Source organism: Rhinichthys klamathensis, unplaced genomic scaffold (genome assembly GCF_029890125.1).
Source record: "Rhinichthys klamathensis goyatoka isolate OS25496 unplaced genomic scaffold, OSU_Roscu_1.1 h1tg000155l_1, whole genome shotgun sequence".
Classification (NCBI taxonomy): Eukaryota; Metazoa; Chordata; class Actinopteri; order Cypriniformes; family Leuciscidae; genus Rhinichthys; species Rhinichthys klamathensis.
The window spans coordinates 60,844-81,528 of NW_026606690.1; the positions used below are offsets into that span (position 1 = coordinate 60,844).

The 20,685-nt window shown below is 45.9% G+C and overlaps 1 protein-coding gene across 1 annotated transcript; it reads right to left on the reverse strand.

Moving 5' to 3' along the window:
* Positions 1–13,405, reverse strand: LOC130090927 (uncharacterized). The gene is made up of 4 exons (XM_056258574.1): positions 13,346–13,405; positions 6,786–6,959; positions 5,523–6,256; positions 1–301 (listed from the first exon to the last, which is right to left on the reverse strand). The coding sequence occupies exons 1-4, from the start codon at positions 13,403–13,405 to the stop codon at positions 1–3; spliced, it is 1,269 nt and encodes a 422-aa protein (XP_056114549.1).
* Positions 13,406–20,685: the final 7,280 nt, after the last annotated feature.

A 20,685-nucleotide genomic window follows, 5' to 3' on the forward strand; every position in this document is an offset into this window, starting at 1 on the left:
CTATATATACTTTTCTAGTTCGTTTCTTGTTTCTTTAATTTCCCGTAAGACAATGACAAGATCTCTATGTGTTTTCCTCATCTGAGCAATGGACTTGAGTAAACTTGATTTGACCTTTTCTGGATAATTTACTCTTCCCTGATTCATCTGGTGAATGTCAGCAGAATCCACCACGATGAAGGCGACGTCAAGGATGACTAAGAGTCCGCTCAACACACCTGTGACTGCAGCCACCGCTTCTGCTGCGGCTCGTCCTACTCTGGCAGTCTGAGCTGCAATTCTGCCAACATTTGCCAGCAGACTGTGAGGAAATAACAGGAGGATGCAATTGCAAGTAAAACTCAGTTTAATGGATATAGTCAGAAGTAACAATGATGAAGGCACAGATCGGGGACAAACACTCAGATGGTCAGTGAAGCAGGGACGAGATGGCGATCCGGTGGTAGAACAGGTGACAGCGTGCTCGAGTGAAACCCAGGGACTGTGAAACATCCAGATGACACGAAGAAATCCAGACGACACGAGGAACTGACGAACTCCAGACGAGGAACAGAACAGACGAGGCACGAGCACAGGAAACCCACCGGGGGAACAACCACAACGATCTGACAACAAGAGAGAGAATTTGCTGGGTATATAAAGGGAACTGGAATGACTGACAGCTGGTGACACTAATCAACACAACGAGTAACCACACCCACTCAATTACACTCACGCAAACACTTCAGCATGAGACAGCCGATTCATAAACCGTGACAGTACCCCTCCTCCTAAGAACGCCTCCTGGCGTTCTCAGACTCCCTTACCTGTCGATTGTAATCATCGATAAGGGAGTGATCCAGGATGTCTCTAGCAGGTACCCAACTTCTCTCCTCCGGACCGTAACCCTCCCAGTCCACCAGGTACTGAAATCCGCGTCCCCTCCGTCTCGAGTCCAGAATGCGGTTTACCGAATATGTGGGTTCCCCATCTACGAGTCGCGGCGGGGGGGGGAAACGGGGCAGGCGGATTAATGTGAGAACGAAACACGGGCTTAATCTTAGACACATGGAAGGCGGGGTGAATTCTCCTGTACGCAGGAGGGAGTTTGAGTCGGACTGTCACCGGACTAATAATCTTGGTGACAGGAAATGGGCCAATAAATTTGGGAGCTAACTTGTTAGACACGGAGCGGAGAGGAATATTCTTGGTAGAAAGCCACACTTTTTGACGCACGACGTAAACGGGAGGCTTTGACCGGTGGCGATCGGCCTTGGCCTTCATGCGCCTCCCTGCTTGGAGTAGAGTCTCAAGGGCTCTAGTCCAAGTACGGTGGCACCTCTGGACGAATGCGTGAGCGGAGGGGACCGCGACCTCGGATTCCAGACTCGGAAAAATTGGTGGCTGGTAACCTAAACTACACTTAAATGGCGAGAGGCCCGTGGATGACACTGGTAATGAATTGTGGGCGTACTCCACCATAGAAAGCTGTTGGCTCCAGGACGACGGATTCTTGGCAACCAAACATCGCAACATTCTTTCGAGGTCCTGATTGGCTCGCTCAGACTGGCCATTACTCTGGGGATGATAGCCCGAAGACAGACTGACCGTGGCCCCCAGCAATCTACAAAACTCTTGCCAAAATCTGGATACGAATTGGGAACCCCTGTCAGAGACCACGTCCATCGGGAGGCCATGTAACCGAAAAACGTGATCTATGACAGTGACCGCTGTCTCCTTGGCTGAAGGTAATTTGGGCAAGGGAATGAAATGTGCCACCTTCGAGAACCGGTCCACTACGGTTAAAACAACCGTCATGCCCTTGGAGGGCGGGAGGGCGGTGACAAAATCTAGAGCGATGTGGGACCAGGGTCTCGAAGGGACAGACAGCGGTCGAAGTAACCCGTCTGGGGGTTGGTTAGATGTCTTACTAGTGGCACAGACTGAGCAAGCCAAAACAAAATCATGAATGTCGCGAGCCATCAATGGCCACCAAAATCGTTGTTTAACTAGAAAACTGGTGCGAGTCACTCCTGGATGACAAGCCACGTTGGAGCAATGACCCCATCGAATAACGTCGGACCGTAACCCCTCCGGAACAAACAAACGACTCGGTGGGCAACCAGGCGGAGGTGTTACCCCTTCTAAGGGTGTCTTGACCTTCGATTCGACCTCCCATACCAGAGTGGAGATGACAACTTTCTCAGGTAAAATACACTCGGGAGTCACCGGGCGTTCGGATGGATCAAAAATACGAGATAAAGAGTCGGGTTTGATGTTCTTGGACCCGGGGCGGTACGAGAGAACAAAATCAAAACGTCCGAAAAAAAGAGCCCACCGAGCCTGCCTGGAGTTGAGTCTTTTAGCAGATCTGATGTATTCAAGATTCTTATGGTCGGTCCAAACGATAAAGGGTACCCCCGAACCCTCTAACCAATGACGCCACTCCTCCAACGCTAACTTAACTGCCAACAACTCTCTATTACCAATGTCATAATTACGTTCGGCAGACGATAGTCGATGAGAAAAAAACGCGCAGGGATGCATCTTGTCGTCTGAGGAAGCGCGTTGTGAAAGCACTGCTCCTACTCCCACCTCTGATGCGTCGACCTCCACCACGAACTGACGTGTGGGATCAAGGGTGACAAGAATGGGAGCCGAAACGAAGCGACTCTTGAGGTTGGTGAACACTGCCTCGGTAGTGTTCGACCACCTGAACGTCGTTCGGGGGGAGGTCAAGGCAGTCAGAGGTGCGACTAGTTGGCTGAAATTACGAATGAAACGCCGGTAAAAATTGGCGAACCCCAGAAACCGCTGTAGGGCCTTACGGGAATCTGGACTTGGCCAATCTACCACAGCCTTAACCTTATCAGGATCCATGCGCACTCCCTCAGAGGAGATGATGTACCCTAGGAAGGGAACAGACTGTGCATGAAACGCGCATTTCTCCGCCTTGACAAAAAGCCCATTCTCTAACAGTCTCTGGAGCACTCGTCTGACGTGTTGAACGTGTTCCTGGAGAGACGAAGAAAAAATCAATATGTCATCCAGGTAAACATATATGAACTGATCTACCATGTCTCTCAACACATCATTAACGAGTGCTTGGAAAACCGCTGGGGAGTTGGAAAGCCCGAAAGGCATAACCAAATATTCAAAGTGCCCCCTAGGGGTATTAAAAGCGGTTTTCCATTCATCCCCCTTCCTGATGCGAACCAAATGATATGCATTACGTAAGTCCAGTTTCGTGAAAATGGATGCTCCCTGCAACCTCTCGAAAGCTGAAGACATCAATGGCAAAGGGTAAGAATTCTTTACCGTGATGTTGTTCAGCTCTCGGTAATCAATGCAAGGTCGCAGAGAACCATCCTTCTTCCCAACGAAAAAGAACCCCGCCCCCGCAGGAGAAGAGGAAGGCTGGATGAACCCAGAGACCAGAGAATCAGAAATATATTTCTCCATGGCCTCCCTCTCGGGAACAGAAAGAGAGTAAAGTTTGCCCTTAGGCGGAGATTTACCTGGCAGTAGATCTATCGCACAGTCATAGGAACGATGCGGAGGAAGAGAAGCAGCGCGAGACTTACTGAACACCTCCTTCAGGTCGTGGTACTCCGCGGGCACGTTAGACAAATCCGCTGCCTCACTCTGAAACACAGAACCAGACACAGAAGGACATGCAGACACTAAACAGGACTCATGACAGTGGTTACTCCATGTGGAAACAGTGTTAGTGCACCAGTCGACACGGGGGTTGTGTCTGGAAAGCCACGGGTGTCCCAAAACCACTGGTGCAAGTGGTGAGTCCATGAGAAAAAATGAGATGAGTTCTGTGTGATTTCCAGAAGTGATGAGGGTAATGTCTTCAGTAGCATGTGTAATCCGGGGAAGTTCTTGACCATTGAGTGCGTTGACAGTAATCTGGTGCGAGAGAGGAGTGACGGGAATCTGAAGCTTAAGTGCAAGTTTGAAGTCCATGAAATTACCCTCCGCTCCCGAATCCAGTAGTGCGTTGGTGCAGTGCGTCGACTGTCGCCATCTCAGTCTTACCGGGAGGAGGGTTGATGATGGTGATGAGGTCTTCTCGACGGAGATCCCACCCGATAGTAGCCTCATACATACTACCGGGCTTGCTCTTTTACCGGGCAGGAGTGGATGAAGTGACCCGCCCGGCCACAGTAGAGACAGAGTCCCTGGGATCTCCGCCTCTCCCTCTCCTCCAGGGAAAGCCGAGCTCTCCCCACCTGCATGGGTTCGTGGTGGAATGCGGGGCTGACCGCGCTCGCGCCACCGGGCTGGTGGTCTTCTGGGCTGGACTGGGGACGGCTGGGGCGCGTCAGTCTGGTCACACGATTCAGTCGAGCGTCCACTCTCAGCGCAAGTTCCACCAGTCCGTTCAGCGTCTCCGGTAAGTCCATCGCATATATCTCCCCTTGAACGCGGTCAGCCAACCCATGCAGGAACATATCCCACTGCGCCTCCTCGTTCCAACGGCACTCTGCGGCCAGGGTGCGGAACCTAATGGAGAAGTCCGCCACCGAGCCTTCTCCCTGTCGCAGTTCGGCGAGTAATCTGGCCGCCTCCTTACCCGCCACTGCACGGTCGAAAACCCTCTTCATCTCTTCGAAGAGTGCCTGGAACGAGGTGCAGCAGTCGTCTCCGTTCTCCCACACCGCCGTCCCCCAAAGTGCTGCTCTCCCTGACAGCAGGGTTAACACAAAGGCTACTTTAGCCTGTTCGCTCTGGAAAGTGCGTGGCTGTAAGGCAAAATGCATAGAACATCTTGTGAGGAATGCTCTGCAATACTCTGGTTCACCGGAGTATCCCTCTGGTGTGGGTAGGCGTGGCTCTGGCCTCTCTACTGCTGCAGGCGCCGGTGGTAAGGGGACGGGCGGTGTGGGGGGCGCAGTGGGAGTCTGTAAAAGTTGTACCTGTTGGGTGAGCTCGGACACCTGCTTCACGAGTGCTTGCACCGCACGACCTGTGCCCGAGATGTTCTCTGCTTGTTGGTCCATACGTGAGATACTGTGAGCGATGAAATCGTTGAGCTGTGATGAACTTGCTGCATCCATAGTGGGTCAGATCGTTCTGTGAGGAAATAACAGGAGGATGCAATTGCAAGTAAAACTCAGTTTAATGGATATAGTCAGAAGTAACAATGATGAAGGCACAGATCGGGGACAAACACTCAGATGGTCAGTGAAGCAGGGACGAGATGGCGATCCGGTGGTAGAACAGGTGACAGCGTGCTCGAGTGAAACCCAGGGACTGTGAAACATCCAGATGACACGAAGAAATCCAGACGACACGAGGAACTGACGAACTCCAGACGAGGAACAGAACAGACGAGGCACGAGCACAGGAAACACACCGGGGGAACAACCACAACGATCTGACAACAAGAGAGAGAATTTGCTGGGTATATAAAGGGAACTGGAATGACTGACAGCTGGTGACACTAATCAACACAACGAGTAACCACACCCACTCAATTACACTCACGCAGACACTTCAGCATGAGACAGCCGATTCATAAACCGTGACACAGACCCAGATTCATGAGTTCTTTCCCACACACTACTCTTCTTTTGTCTACACTGCATAACATTTTTACAGTGTCAGAAGAGTCACTGACAAAATCCCTGAACTTTTGGATTACTCTCAGTGCCCTTCTCAGTGCATTCAGCGAATCGAGAATTGGTGTGCTCACATTTGTAAATTCCCGCTGAATGTTTTCAAGATTCTGACGGAGTGGTCTTTGTTTTACTGTATTGGTTATGCTGGATGCGGCACCTGTTACACTACCTGCAACTCCCACACCAACACCCACAGCTGTAACAATCAGAGATGCTCCAAATGTGAATGGTGCCAATATTGCACCAACCTCTGCAGTGATTCCACCAGCAGTCCCAATCACTGCACCAGACAGACTGCCTATAGTGCATTTACGGTGTATCTCCTCTAGTGAAGTTGTTGTTTCCCCCCACTCTTTAACTAAGGTCTCAAAGTTTCCATAGCCCTTATTGCAGGCCTCCTCAAAGGTATTGATGGAGTTGATGAACCTTCGTTCAAGTGCTTCTAGAAATCTCTTATTTCTCTTTACTGCATCTGTCAGGAAGGGTTTTGCTAGAATCTCGTCAGCTGAAGGTCTGTCTTCAGGGTCAGAGCTGAGCATTTCTTTGATCAATTCCCGTAGTTCCTGTGAATACCTCTCTGAGATGTGAAGGGGGTTTCCTACAGCGAGGGAGGCTTGTTGAAAGAGTCGATTTCTGATATGTGACTGTACAGGAAAATAAAGGGAAAAAGAGGAACATTATGTTAAACTCTAGATCCTAGTTCGAGAATCACTTTAAAGGTGCTATATACACATTTTCCATTGCTTTAACAACTCATACAAACTAATTTTTACAACAAATTTGCTATGTGTAATGACATCCTTAGCAGAGGGCCAAAAGGTTTTCAACAGGCTGGCTGGCCGGGGCGTCGCCTGAGTCGGGGCAGAAAAGCTGCACTTGAACACGCCGAGAGAACTACAGCTTACTGTCAACTAGCATGCATGTTCTGCACCTGCGTGTGAATGAGACAACTGTCCATTTCTGCAGATATATTCGTCTATATTTGTCATTCAAAACTGGAAACCGACGCTGCAGATACACAAACCATAAACAAAGCAGCGGGTTCTTATCGTTTTGAATATCAATCCGGCTAAACACTTTCTTTATTCCACTCCGCTCATGTTAATATTGAAATATTCGCCAAAGAACCATCAGGTAAAATGAAGTAACATTAGAACAGTCTTCTATCTGTACCATCTTCACTTCTTTGCTTGCTGTTTTGCTACTGTTCTCGGGCACTGACTTGTCCACTAAGCTGAACCGCCAATCAGAGTTCTCATAGACGAGTAGAGTAGATGTTTTTTGAGGCCAGTGTTTCAGCAGTCTAGCTCTGAGGAGGTAGATGTGCTGAGCATCGATGCGGGTCTCCTGTGTATGAAGAGCACGGTCAGCTCTATATTAAACATAAGGGTGTGGGCTGTGTTCATTCATAAAATTTCCCGAAGTGTACATGGATGCACTATCAGGTGTTTTACCCCTGCTGTTGTATACTTTTTCTCGCGGCAAGAAAAGACTATCCCATAAGAATCGAGTAGCTCGGATCTCGCGTTTGCTAAGGCAATGCATAGATTACGAGTCCATAAAATTTTGTGTATTGCAAGCTATTAATTTATTATTCTTTTATTGTATATTGAAACTATTCTAATGTAGTTCAGCCTTTCATCCAGACTGTGTTATATTGTCTGGTTGATCTTAAGCTGCATTTAATTTTGAGGAATTAAATGATAAATACTTATCTGACTGAGTAGTTAGATTCGTGTATTAGTTCAGCCTTTCATCCAGAACGTGTTATCTTGTCTGGTTGATCATTTGCTGCATTTCATTTTGAGGAATTTGCTCCGATGAAGTGGATGTGCTGAGCTCAAGTTGGGGGAAATTGAAGATTCGCTATCTCAATCCCCTGTGTTTAAGGAGTTCCCTGCCAGTTGACTTCAGGGTACCAAGCTGACTACTCAAAGAACACCAGAGGTCAGTCATGAGAGGCTGGTTCCCTTAGTAGACCTTCTGACAGCGTGAGACTTCTGCCAAATGTGTTACAATGGGTCCGGCAGACTGTAGAAAAAGGCTACAAAAGTCCAATTTGGTTGTCATCCACCTTATTTCAATGGGGTTTTACCAATGCAGTGGACCCCGAGCAGGCTATGGTAATGGAACAGGAAGTGAAAACTCTCTTGGGCTATGAGGTCGTATAATGTGTGTCTTCACCCGAGGAGGAGTCAGGTTTCTAACAGCTGGTACTTCATAGTTTCTAAAGAAGGACGGGGTCCACTGCGACTCCGTAGTATCCACGTGTTAAACTATGTCGACGATTGGCTAATCTTGGCACAATCGGGACATATGGTGGTTCGGCATCGATATTTCGTCCTCGCCAATATGAAAGAGTTGGGGTTCAGGCTGAATGCCAAGAAGAGTGTGCTTTCTCCAGCAAAGAGAACCACTTTTCTAGACATGGTGGGGGACTCAACAACAATGCAGGCACGTTTGTCTCCTGCTCGTATCGATTTGATTCTCACAGCCGTAAACAAGATAATGCTAGGCCAGTCACTCACTGTCAAACAGTTTCTGAGACTGTTGGGTCTGATGGCAGTTGCGTCCAACATGATACATTTTGCCCTGCTGTACATGAGACCCTTGCAATGGTGGCTCAGGACCAAAGGGGGAACCCACTTAGTATGATTGTGAGAAAGTGAACCTCACTTGTCACTGTTACGCACTCCCGCATTGACTGTGAATGGCGTTACAAGCGAGAGCGGGAGAGACTCTGGACATTTGCATACGCATTTGCACACACATACACTCCCACGCTCCTTTATAAAAATGATGCCTTGCTTAGGCTAATTGTGTTATTTTGTGAAGGTGTATGGATGGCTAATGAACACAAGGGGGGTTGTGTTTAAAGAGAAGGCTGGCGCGAGGCTAGGCGCCATTAACTCATTCGCGTTGATTTGTTTGTAGCGCGGTTAGTCCGCGATTTCATTCACAACACTCAAAACTAATTTGTCACTGCTTATAACTTCCTACTTTACCACCTCCATGACATGTAGTGCGGTACCCACTAGTTCATGTCCCATTTACTCCCTGTTTCTGGCTAAAATCCTAGTGAATTCATACATATTACGACTCACGCATTTCCTGCATCCCGGTCCGGTTCGACTGCTCCTATGCGGACGCACGCGCCGCTGTAGGGGCAGTATTTATCCTTGTCATAGGGCAGAGGATGCAGAGCATTGTTCACAGGGGTGTTTGTTTGTAATAATGTTTTGTATGTATATAAGTGGTGTGAATAGGTGGTGTAAATGTTGTATAAAATGATAGTGATATGATGATACTATTTTATTTTCATGTAATGTTTATTTTCTACTTAGCTTATAGCTTATTTATGGCCTTAGGCTAAAGGTAATACCCTGATTGTTGGTATGGTCCAATTGGCCCTGAATGGGCCAATTTGGCTTAATGCTTTGGCCTATTTAAGAGGGCCTCATTCTGCATTAGGGAGGGTGAGAGTGAGTACTAGCTTGCTGTGAGGCTATGTACAAAGTGTTTGCTGTACTATTGTTGAAAGCCAGAAGCATTGGGCTATTTTGATTTATTTTTGATTATTTAGTTTTCTTGATTTCTGAGTTAAAATATAAATAAACTTTATTCTATTTTTGGAACAAATTGAGCTCTGGTAACTGTCTTTTCCACCTCCACCACCTAAAGCCAGTGAGCCTACACATCCCAATATTTGGGGTGCCGCTCGGTACCCAACAATGATCAAGATCACATGGTGGTGTCTCCATGCATAGGTTATAGGAGGAAGGCTTGGTTCTTGTCCCAAGGTCCCATGTTAGGAGCCCATTGTCATCACTTGATGCTCAGGACAGATGCTTCACTCACTGGCTGGGGAGCGTCAATGGAAGGCCGCTCAGCTCAGGGTCTGTGGAGGAGTCATCATCTCTTGTGGCACATAAATTGCCTGAAAATGATGGATTCTTCACAGCATTGAAGCATTTCCTCCCAGACCTGAGAGGCCATCATGTGCATGTTCACACAGACAACACATCAGTGATCTCTTATATAAAGCATCGGCGAGTCAGTGCCCATGCCCGCTATGCAAACTGGCACACCAGATCCTCCTGTGGTCCAAAGGAAAACAGCTCATCCTTAGAGCAGTATACATTCCAGGTTACCAAAACTTATGAGCAGACATCCTATCGAGGCAGGGGCTGAGGCCCGGGGAATGGAAACTTCACCCTGAGGTGGTGAAGCGCATATGGGAGGTTTCAGGATACGAAGAACTGTCCACTTTGGTTCTCCCTCACACACCCAGCTGGATGTTGTGGTAGATAAGATAAGATAAAGATAAAATATACTTTAATGTCCCCCAGAGGGGAAATTTGTCTTGGGCTACAATCACTGCGACACACACTTACAACAAACCACATAAAATATACACTAAGTATAGACAATACAAACATGAATTACACTGCACCGTGAGAACGGTGCCCAACACAATGGGAATAAAAAAGTGTACAAGCAGGTAACAGTAATTTGTTACTGTTTAGCATCTTAATGGCAGCTGGCATGAATGAGTTTTTATACCTCTTTAACCTGCATTTCGGCATTCTAAATCGTTTACCTGAGGGTAACAACTCTAGTTCCTTATTGAGAATGTGGGTTGGGTCATCCAGAATCTTATGTGCCTCCCTGAGCACAGATTTTTCGTACAATGACTGTAGGTAGCACTGTTCTTGGTAACCTACAATTCTCAAAGCTGTACTGATCAGGCGCCCCAACTTGGATTTAAACTGAACTGAAAGATTACCATACCAGGTCTGCATGCTATAACGTATCACACTCTCTAAAATCATTTTTAAAAACAGAAACAGGAGTTTGCTATTGACACCATACAATCTTAGCCTTCCTAAAAAGTACATCCTTTGTTGCAACCTGGTGCAAAGATTTTCAACATGAATGTACCAGGTTGTTACATGTGTGTCTTGAGTTTCCCCCCGTCACTGTGTATTTGGTTTGGTCCTGTGTCTCAGTTTTCCCGCTCCTCGTTAGTTCTCAGTTCCTTCACCTGTGTCTAGTTGATTTGCCCCAGCTGTGTCTTGTTCCCCTATCTGTTCTCTGTGTATGTAAACCCTGTGTTCTCTTCACTCCTTGTCGGTTCTCGTTTGTATTTGGTGTGGTAATGTTTCCTGGATTCCTGTTTTAAGTTATATCTAGTAAAGATTATTGAATTTGATCTGCTGACTGCTGCCTCTCCTTCAACCTGCACCACACCCGTAACAGAAGAACCGACCCTAACATCGATGGATGCAGCAGTCCAAATCCTTCTCCTGTACCAGGAGGATCAGTCCCTCGAGGCCCACACACAGAGGTATTTGGACTTGGTACCTCTAGTTCATTATGATGACACCAGCCTCTGTGTGTTCTTCCGGGCAGGCCTAAACGCTGAGACCAAAGCATGCCTGGCCGGAGATGGGCCTCGAGGGAACTTCGCGGCTTACATAGAGTGGGTGCTGGTGGCCTGTGGATCGCCGCTCACAGTGGGCCCCACCCAGCCAGAGACCGTCCAGCCAGAGACCGTCCGTCCAGAGACCGTCCAGCCAGAGCCCGTCGCCTGCCCGCCACAGCCAGAGCCCGTCGCCTGCCCGCCAGAGCCAGAGCCCGTCGCCTGCCCGCCAGAGCCAGAGCCCGAGCCCGTCGCCTGCCTGCCAGAGCCTGAGCCCGTCGCCTGCCCACCAGAGCCAGAGCCCGTCGCCTGCCTGCCAGAGCCCGTCGCCTGCCCGCCAGAGCCAGAGCCCGTCGCCTGCCCGCCAGAGCCTGAGCAAGTCACGCCTGCCGAGCTGGTGCCCCACCTCAGCCCTGCAGAACCTTCTCCGCTGGTCCCGTCCAGCCCTACAGGGCCTTCTCCGCTGGTCCCGTCCAGCCCTACAGAGCCTTCTCCGCTGGTCCCTTCCAGCCCTTCCAAGCCTGTCCTTATGCACGTCTCTGAGCCTGGCAATCCCCCCAAGAAAATTTGGGGGGGGGGGATATAGGCCACCTGAAGGTGCGTCTCCGCCATGGCCGCCCGAAGGTGCGTCTCCGCCATGGCCGCCCGAAGGTGCGTCTCCGCCATGGCCGCCCGAAGGTGCGTCTCCGCCATGGCCCCCCGAAGGTGCGTCTCCGCCATGGCCGCCCGAAGGGGATTCTCCGCCATGGCCGTCCGAGGGGTGGTTTCCTACTCCGCCATGGCCCCCTGACCAGCCTGCTCCGCCCTGGAGGCTTCCTGCTCAGGGTAGGCCACGCCCTTGTCAGCCTCCAGGGCGCCCGCCCCCCCCACCCCTATTGAAGTTATACAGCGCGAGGACGCGCCTTTTTGGTGGGGGCGTTATGTTACATGTGTGTCCTGAGTTTCCCCCCATCACTGTGTATTTGGTTTAGTCCTGTGTCTCAGTTTTCCCGCTCCTCGTTAGTTCTCAGTTCCTTCACCTGTGTCTAGTTAATTTGCCCCAGCTGTGTCTTGTTCCCCTATCTGTTCTCTGTGTATGTAAACCCTGTGTTCTCCTTCACTCCTTGTCGGTTCTCGTTTGTATTTGGTGTGGTAATGTTTCCTGGATTCCTGTTTTAAGTTATATCTAGTAAAGATGATTGAATTTGATCTGCTGCCTCTCCTTCAACCTGCACCACACCCGTAACACAGGTAAGGGAACAATCAATAAAAACACCCAGATATTTATATGACATAACCTGACGTATTGGTGTATTGTGAATAAGTACAGGATTAGGTTCACAGATTGATCTTGGGTCAAATATCATCTCCTCTGTTTTAGTGACGTTAACCATCAAATGGTGAGCATCACACCAGTCCACAAACTGTTTTATTTCTGAATGGTAGGAGACTGTCTTGGTCTCGATACAATAAGCTAAGGATAGCAGTATCGTCCGAGAATTTAACAATGTAATTGTGTGGATGTTTGCTCACACATTCATTGGTATAAATAGTAAAAAGGACAGGGGAACTCACACAACCCTGTGGTGCCCCTGTGCTGATGGATTTGGGGTCTGAGACTGCCTGGTGTACTTTAACATATTGTGTCCTATTAGTTAAAAATGAGTAATACCATTCAACGATAAAAGAGCTTACACCCATATTTTTAAGTGTCTCAAGTAAAATAACTGGCTGAATCGTGTTGAAGGCCGAACTAAAATCTATAAAAAGTAAGCGTGCGTAGGCCTTCGGGTCCTCCAAATGCTTTAGGACTAAGTGGATGATGCCACTTATAGCGTCATATGTACTCCTACCCCGTTTATAGGCAAACTGCCAGGGATCTAACCTTTTATTGACCGAGAAGAGACGCCATATATTTCTCAAAACATTTCATTACAATGGATGTCAATGCTACTGGTCTAAAATCATTGTTCTCCTTGGGACAAGGTTTCTTTGGGACTGGAATGATAACAGTCTTTTTCCATAGAGCTGGGATGATGTGGGAGTCAAGTGATCGCTGAAAGATAGGGCACCATGCTGGAACAAGCCTAATCGCACATGTTTTCAGTAAGCGAGCAGAGATTCCATCTGGACCCTTAGCCTTCCTAGTACACTGATGCTGGAACAGTGACTGTATCTGTAACCAGTCTATCTCATGCCCTATGTTCGAATCCGTGCTGATGGAGTTTAGGATACTAATGCATTCATTGCTAAAATCCTGAGTTTGAAATCTGAGGTAAAAGTCATTAAGTTCATTAGCTTTCATCCGGTCATCTGTTGTGGTTATATGTACCTTGCTTGGTGCCATGTTGGTGATGGCTTTCATTGAGTCCCAGAGTTTTTTCGAATTCATGGTTGTGAAGTGGCTCTCAATTACTTCCTTTTGCTGTTTCCTGGCTTTATTAAGCAGTTGGTTCAGTTCCTTTTGTACCACTTTTAGCTCAGTTCTATCTTTATTTCTGAAAGCTGCCTTTTTTTGATTTATGCAGTCTTTTATGTCCTTGGTTATGTAAGGCTTATTGTTTGGATAAACCACAACCTCTTTCTTTGTAAGGACGCTATCTATACAATAATTTATATAGTCTGTGATTGTGTCTGTTGTGACATCAATATCTGTGTCGTGGAACACACTCCAGTCTGTACACAAGAAGCATCCTTTTAGTGTTCCTCATCAGACCACACGGTGACTGTTTTCACTTGTGGCTTACTGCGTTTCAGCATGGTTTTGTAGATGGGAATTAAGTGAATCGCGTTGTGGTCTGAATTGGCCAATGGTGCTTTTGGTTTGGCTACACAGGCATTTTTGACGTTGCCATAACATTTGTCAAGAGGCTTATTTCCACGTGTGCTACACTTGATATATTGTTCGAACCCAGGGAGTGCTAATTCAAGTTTACAGTGGTTGAAGTCGCCCATTACAAACACGGGGGCGCCCGGAGCGCGCTGCTGTTCTTGGTGTACACAGTCAGCAATGCGAGCTGCGGCCCTAGCTGCATTCCCGCTTGGGGGAATGTACACAACGCACACGGCCACACTTCCGAACTCCCTTGGGAGGTAAAACGGTCTCATAGTCAAATGCAAAATCTCAACATCCGGACAGCAAAGTGTTTCCCTAACTGTGTACGGTTTGCACCAATTGTTACTTACATACACAGCCATACCGCCACCTCTTGTTTTTCCGGATTGTTCAGCCCTGTCTGCCCTGACAAGTGAAAATCCATCGATGTCAACCAGGGAGTTTTGGATATCTCGGTGTAACCACGTTTCCGTGATCACCATTAAACTTGAGGTGCGATACTCAGAGCATGTCCTGGTATTAATCCGAAGTTCGTCTATTTTAGCTAGACATGGCCGACATGGCCGAAGCTACATCAGGAGGGACTTTCTGTCTCAAGTGGGAGGCGTGACCCTTTACCCCAGCCCAGAGATATGGAACCTGTGGCTTTGGCCTTTGCTCTATCAACTGAGGTTTTGGAGATCATACTTATCTCCAGAGATCCCTCCATGAGGAAACTGTATTAATTTTAGTGGTGTGTTTTCACTTCAAAGTGTGGAACTGGACAGTGGGACCCAGTTAACTGCCCCATTGGTGCAGTGCTGGAGTTACTGCGGGTTTGTTTTTCCGCAGGGTCATTCCCTTCCATACTAAAGCCCAGCCAGCAATGACATGTGGGGCCCATATGAGGGCTTGATGGACGGCAAATGTGGGCCCCATTATGGGCTTGCACCCGGAATCCACATTGGGGCAAGCTGTGGAAGCCCAGACGTACTAAAAGTGGGACCTGTAAGGGTACTGCATGGGTCTTAATTGGGCAATTCATGTCAGACCCATTTGGGCCCCACCTGCCCAAATGGGTCTTAAGTGGGCTTGCACCCGGGATCCAACCATGGTTACCCAGATGGGCTTTAAATGGGCTCTGTAAGAGTCTTATGTGGGTCCTAAGTGGGAAATTCATGCCAGACCCATTGGGGCCCCACCTGCCCAAAGGGGTTTAAAGTGGGTTTGCACCCAGGATCCAGCCGTGGATGCCCAGATGGGCTTTAAATGGGATCTATAAGGGTGTTATGTGGGATCTTAACCGGGCAATTCATGACAGACCCATTTGGGCCCCACCTGCTTAAAGGGCATTTAAAATAGGCTTGTATCCAGGATCCACACAGGGGGCCAGCCGTGGATGCCCAGATGGGTTTTAAGTGGGACCTGTAAGGGTCTTATGTGGTTCTTAACTGGGTAATTAATGTCAGACCCATTTGGGCCCCACCTACCTAAAGGGGTTTAAAGTGGGCTTGCACCAGGATTCAACCGTGAATGCCCCTATGGGCTTAAAGTGGGCTCTGTAAGGATCTTATGTGGGTCCTAACTGGGCATTTCATGCAAGGCCTATCTAAGCCCAACCATGCCAAATATTTTAAGGAAACAATCTAAGAAAAACTAAAATCGAAGAATGAATATAAGTCCAAGATAAATACAAGACACTTGATGCTTTGAACTGCAAGAAATATATTGTTTAATTGAACAACAAAACAATTTAAATGTCACAACAGTAGATCTCTGAAAAAAAAATCTCTGAAAAAAATAAAATAAAAAATCTCTCCAAAAAATACATTAAAGGAGTAGTTCACTTTTAAAAAAACTTTTGCTGATCATTTACACACCCCCATGTCATCCAAGATGTCCATGTCATTCTTTCTTCAGTCGAAAAGAAATTAAGGTTTTTGATGAAAACATTCCAGGATTTTTCTCCATATAATGCACTTTTACTGGGTACCAAACGGTTCAAAGTCCAAAAGACAGTTTCAGTGCAAACTGTTCAAAGGGCATGTTCATCAAAATGCAAAATGAACAAATCTTTTTTCAAGTAATTTGGTTCATTCAACGAACGAAATGACTCGGAAAAAGATTCGTTTCTTTTTGATAAACGAGTTTGAACAGGAGAGTCACGAACGCGCATCACAGAACAGAGCAAGGCGAGCATTTGAGCTTATAAAACTTAAACTTTGTTATTTATTTTTTTAAATGAGCGATCGTTTCGCTTGATAAGACCCTTATTCATCGTCTGGAATCGTTTAAAGCTCTTTGAACAGTTTGCAGTTTGCACTGAAACTGTCTTTTGGACCTTGGACCGTTTGGTACCCAGTAAAAGTGCATTATATGGAGAAAAATCCTGGAATGTTTTCATCAAAAACCTTAATTTCTTTTCGACTGAAGAAAGAAAGACATGGACATCTTGGATGACATGGGGGTGTGTAAATGATCAGCAAAAGTTTTTTTAAAAATGAACTACTCCTTTAATACGAAATACACTCATGGCGTGGTGGATGCTCCCTTTTGTCTTTGGGCTCTTGCAGCCCTCTCCCCTCCACGGTCACGTGCACCGGTGAACCACTTCCCCAGCGCCATTTCCACTTGCTTGCGGTTCACACTTTGAGTAATTGCATTACTCTTCAGTGCACCTAAAAACAAAGGAGCATAAGTCAATTTAGCAAGGTTCTTTTTTGCTCCAACTTGCATTTAAAAGAGAAGCAGAGTAACATTAGGTCCCGAAATCACAATTGTTCTGTCTTTGGCGCAACAAGTCACTGAAAGTGTTAACTGCCCATTTAGTTGTCTTTTTCGTATTGACCTCATCTTTGTCGTCTTCGATCTTATCTAGCTCTGTCTTTTCCCTCAAAAAAAAAAGCCTAAAACGTATCTAAGTAATAGGCTATTTCGTTGTCACCCTGCCTCTCCAAATGCAAAACTGACATTATAAAATGCAATAATGCAGTAACAGCTGAAAAAGTACTTGGGTGTGTGTTTTATTTTATATTTACCGGTCAATAATGCAGTCGCTGCTGTCTGTCCCATAGAAGAACATGACAGCCAGCGTATGTTTTGGAACTATTGGGGCTTACATGAACCACGTGAGGCCATCATTAAAAATATTTTGGTTTGCAGTAACAGCAAAAAAAAAAAAAAAAAGGGTCGGTAGGTAGGTCTATTTTTTTTTTTTTCAAAATGAAAAAAAAAAAAAAGGACAATTTTGGTCATGGTGATTACGTCGGTATGAATTTAAACAAATTTGCATATCGTGACGCCACTGACTGTGTCTTCAACCCATGCCTTTGGGCGCACCATTGCGAATCTCATTCTGATACAGGTTATAGACAACAAACAATTTGAAATCTTTGTTAAAAAACATGTTTATTGCATTAATTCCAGCTGCATTCATTTGGGGAAAAAGAGTGGATTTTCAGAGGGAAACAAATAAATTAATGACTAATCTCACCAGCGCCGCGCCGACCAATAATACAGCGCATTTGGCACTATTTGTTTAAATTGGACCCATGAACATCTGCTATTATTAACGGAAATCAGTGAGGTCAAATGGCTAGGCGCATTGTAGAAACTATATTAAGTAGTCCTGACATATGGAATGGTCGATTTTCTTTAGTGTAATTTAGTACATTTCGGTATGGGATGTGCTGTTTTATTGGTCAGCGCGGCGCTGGTGAGATTAGGTCGCGCAAGCAAACACTTCCTCCCTGCGCTGTCGAGTCTGTCGCGCGTCTCGGTCCATTGAGCCACGCAGATTAGCTACATGTCCGCGCTGCGCGAACTCTGTAACACCCCGCCGTTTCGTCCCACTTTCGGTGTGTTTGGCTTCCCATACTTATGTGTGTTTGTCAGAGCCTGCCGTTGCTGTGTGACGCGCGTTCGCGGCGGCCATATCGTGACGAGCTGCTGGACGCGCTCCGAGAAAAGGCCGTTAACATCTATTCCCTATTTGACCATTAAGAATTTCGAATAATGAGCGACTAAATGTAGGCTCACACAGACGTATTTCACAAGCAGCCGCGCCGCAGCCATCATCACCGAGCGCGAACCATTGACAGTGAATGAAATGAAGCGAACGCACAGACCATAGTGTGACATGCGTAAACCAATGGTGTAAACATAATCATCATAGATGACGCCACGGGTTTTTATTTAAAAGAAAGAACGTAGCCTGCTTACTATAATATAATTGATATTTTATTGCATTTGTATTAGTTGTTTGAAGAGTAAAAAAAAAATCGGTCGGTCTTAATGCAAATTTACAACCGGCAAGTCGGTCGGACTAAAAGGGGAAAAAAATTTAAAATTGGGTCGGTCCTAAATTGACAGGGTCGGTCGGGTTACGGCAAACAAGAATATTTTTAAGGATGGCCTGACAGCCATCGCAGCGACATCAAAGAGCGTCGCAACTCTTTCTCTCTATGGCTCTGAGCCTACCTAACGTTTTCATATGTTATGTGTCTCTCTCTCACTCTTTTACAAGTGTAACTCTGTTACTATGGTTACCAATGTTTATAGTAGCGGATTAATTTCGAACTGTAATCAAACTGACTGGAACTACCTGTGCATTAAACGGTTTTACTGCACACCTTCCAGCCAATCAGAATCGAGTATTTAAACAGCCCGTGGTATAAATATATATATATATATTAGTGCTGTAGCGGCGCGTCGATGATGTTGACGCTTCGACGGCAAAATTACGTCAACGTCATATTTTTTGCGTCGACACTTCTTTATTTATTTATTTTTTGCACATTCCCGGCGGTACAGCTTGCCACACACACACGGGAGACCGAAACATTGCAGAATAGAGCACAACTAGAAGTGAATGTGCTTTCCATTAAATTAATCACACACATTAAGCAAACCTAAGCAAACCTTTGCCACATAAAGCAAATGGTTTTGGAATACCACAGCAAGTGATTGGGAGCACTTCGACTCGGCGCATATATATCTATGGACTCGGCGAAGTAATATCATCACTCTGGAGAGGGAGAGGACTTTTCACGAGTGATATACTACGCCGAGTCGAAGTGCTCCCAAGCACTTGCTGTGGTATTCCGCCATACATTATAGTTATCCACTTTACACGCTTAGAAAAGCGCAACGTTTTATTTTGTGTCACCATTCTTGGTCGAGTTACTCTACTGGTGTAACTGTATTTAAATAGGGAAAACGTGGAGGTGTTTGGTCGCTTCTCTGCTGGCCCCTATTGAATGAACTGGGCTAGTTAAGTGCGATCAAAGTGTCTCACGCGCCAGAGCGATTGAGTGCATGCACTGAGACGAGAGAGGTATGTATCAACTCGTCTTAGTAAAGGGAATAACATAGTTTAATATGAAAAAACGGTGGAGTATCCCTTTAAAGTAAAAATAAATTAAATCCTGACCATATGCTACTATATCTACATTCTCATTGAAGGAGGGACATTTTCATTTCTCCTTTTTGTAGGTCTCGTTTCACTTAATCATTTCAAACACTTAATCACTAACCCTGTTTTTTGTCCGGGCTTCACCTGCACTCCACACTTTCTTAGACACAAACGCCTCGGGAGGGGTAGGTGGCAAGACATCTCCCTCGATGTCCGTTTCCTCCTCACTGGAAGCCAGCAGGGGTTTTGGTGCTCTAAATTCAGTTAAAAACATACATTTAAACTTTTACAACAGAATACACTGGGAAAAAAAGCAGTTTTTGTTAGAGACATACTGATCTAGTTTTGGACTCTAAAATATTGGCATCAATATTGCTTTTTATGATTTATTCCCACCAAAAAATTTTATTGTATGTGGCTCAAGGCATTTTTCTAACAACTGCCATATTTGAGGTAAATGAAAAATGTAAATTAAAGGAAAAGGAAAAGATTTTTTTGAACCTGGACCTTATTTCTAGGGTTTTTGTTACTAAGCCTGCCCTGGGTACACTAATTTTCTTGTTAAGCTTATGTACATTTATATTCCAATGAAGGTTATTGATAACATGCTTACAATACATATAGGCCCCTGTGGCACGGCCTAAGCTTTTGTCCTTTATGCAACCCCTATCTAGATTTAGTCGACTAAAATCTTATTGTATGTCGTCGACTAAAGCTAGAATAAAACTAAAACAGTTCAGATGACTAAAATATAATGGGTTTAGTTCAATAATGCATTAATTTAGAATTTCTCAAAAATGTACAAACCCATAATTATACTGTAATAGAGAAAACATCTATTGACCAGTTAATATGAATGATTTTAAAGTTTGAACATGCAATATACAGATTTAAGTACTGTGACTTAAAAAATATCTTAAAATTAAATAAAACTACTTTTCCTAAAGTAGAATAGTCTTCTTTTCAATGAATGATACATGCATTCTTTATAACTACTTGCATACATCATTCTTTATTCTTTCAAGCAGCAGACATATTTATTTGTATTAATTAATTATAATGAATCCTTATTAAAGCTATTAACGAGCAGTGAATTTTAATCTCTTTTTCTTTTTTTGCTTGATGACACAGACCGCATTGTGGTTTATTACACAACGTTCACTTTAAGACATCGGATCATGTACAATGACATGCGGATCCACTTGCACTGATGCACATCCAATTACACTCAAAACTGTTTAAGACATAAAGTTCTGGATGCGTGCAACCCGAGGACGTAGTCACTAACGCTGGACCACCAAAAAAAAGAAATCTTTATTACAACAGAGAGAGCAGGTCAGTGAGGAGACTTCAGTTAGCTGTGCTCAGCATAAACATCTATAAACATTACAGTATAATTACGGCATTTCACAGACTGGCGTTCATGGCGCAGCCGACTCAAGCC

Excerpts from the sequence above, each read along its gene's own strand:
- LOC130090927 (XM_056258574.1), bottom strand. The coding sequence starts at position 13,405 with ATGAATTCGAAAAAACTCTGGGACTCAATGAAAGCCATCACCAACATG. Across the intron at positions 6,960-13,345 it reads CCAACATGGCACCAAGCAAG|GAGACCCGCATCGATGCTCA; the intron begins GTACATATAACC and ends CTTCATACACAG. Across the intron at positions 6,257-6,785 it reads CAAGCAAAGAAGTGAAGATG|TCACATATCAGAAATCGACT; the intron begins GTACAGATAGAA and ends TTTCCTGTACAG.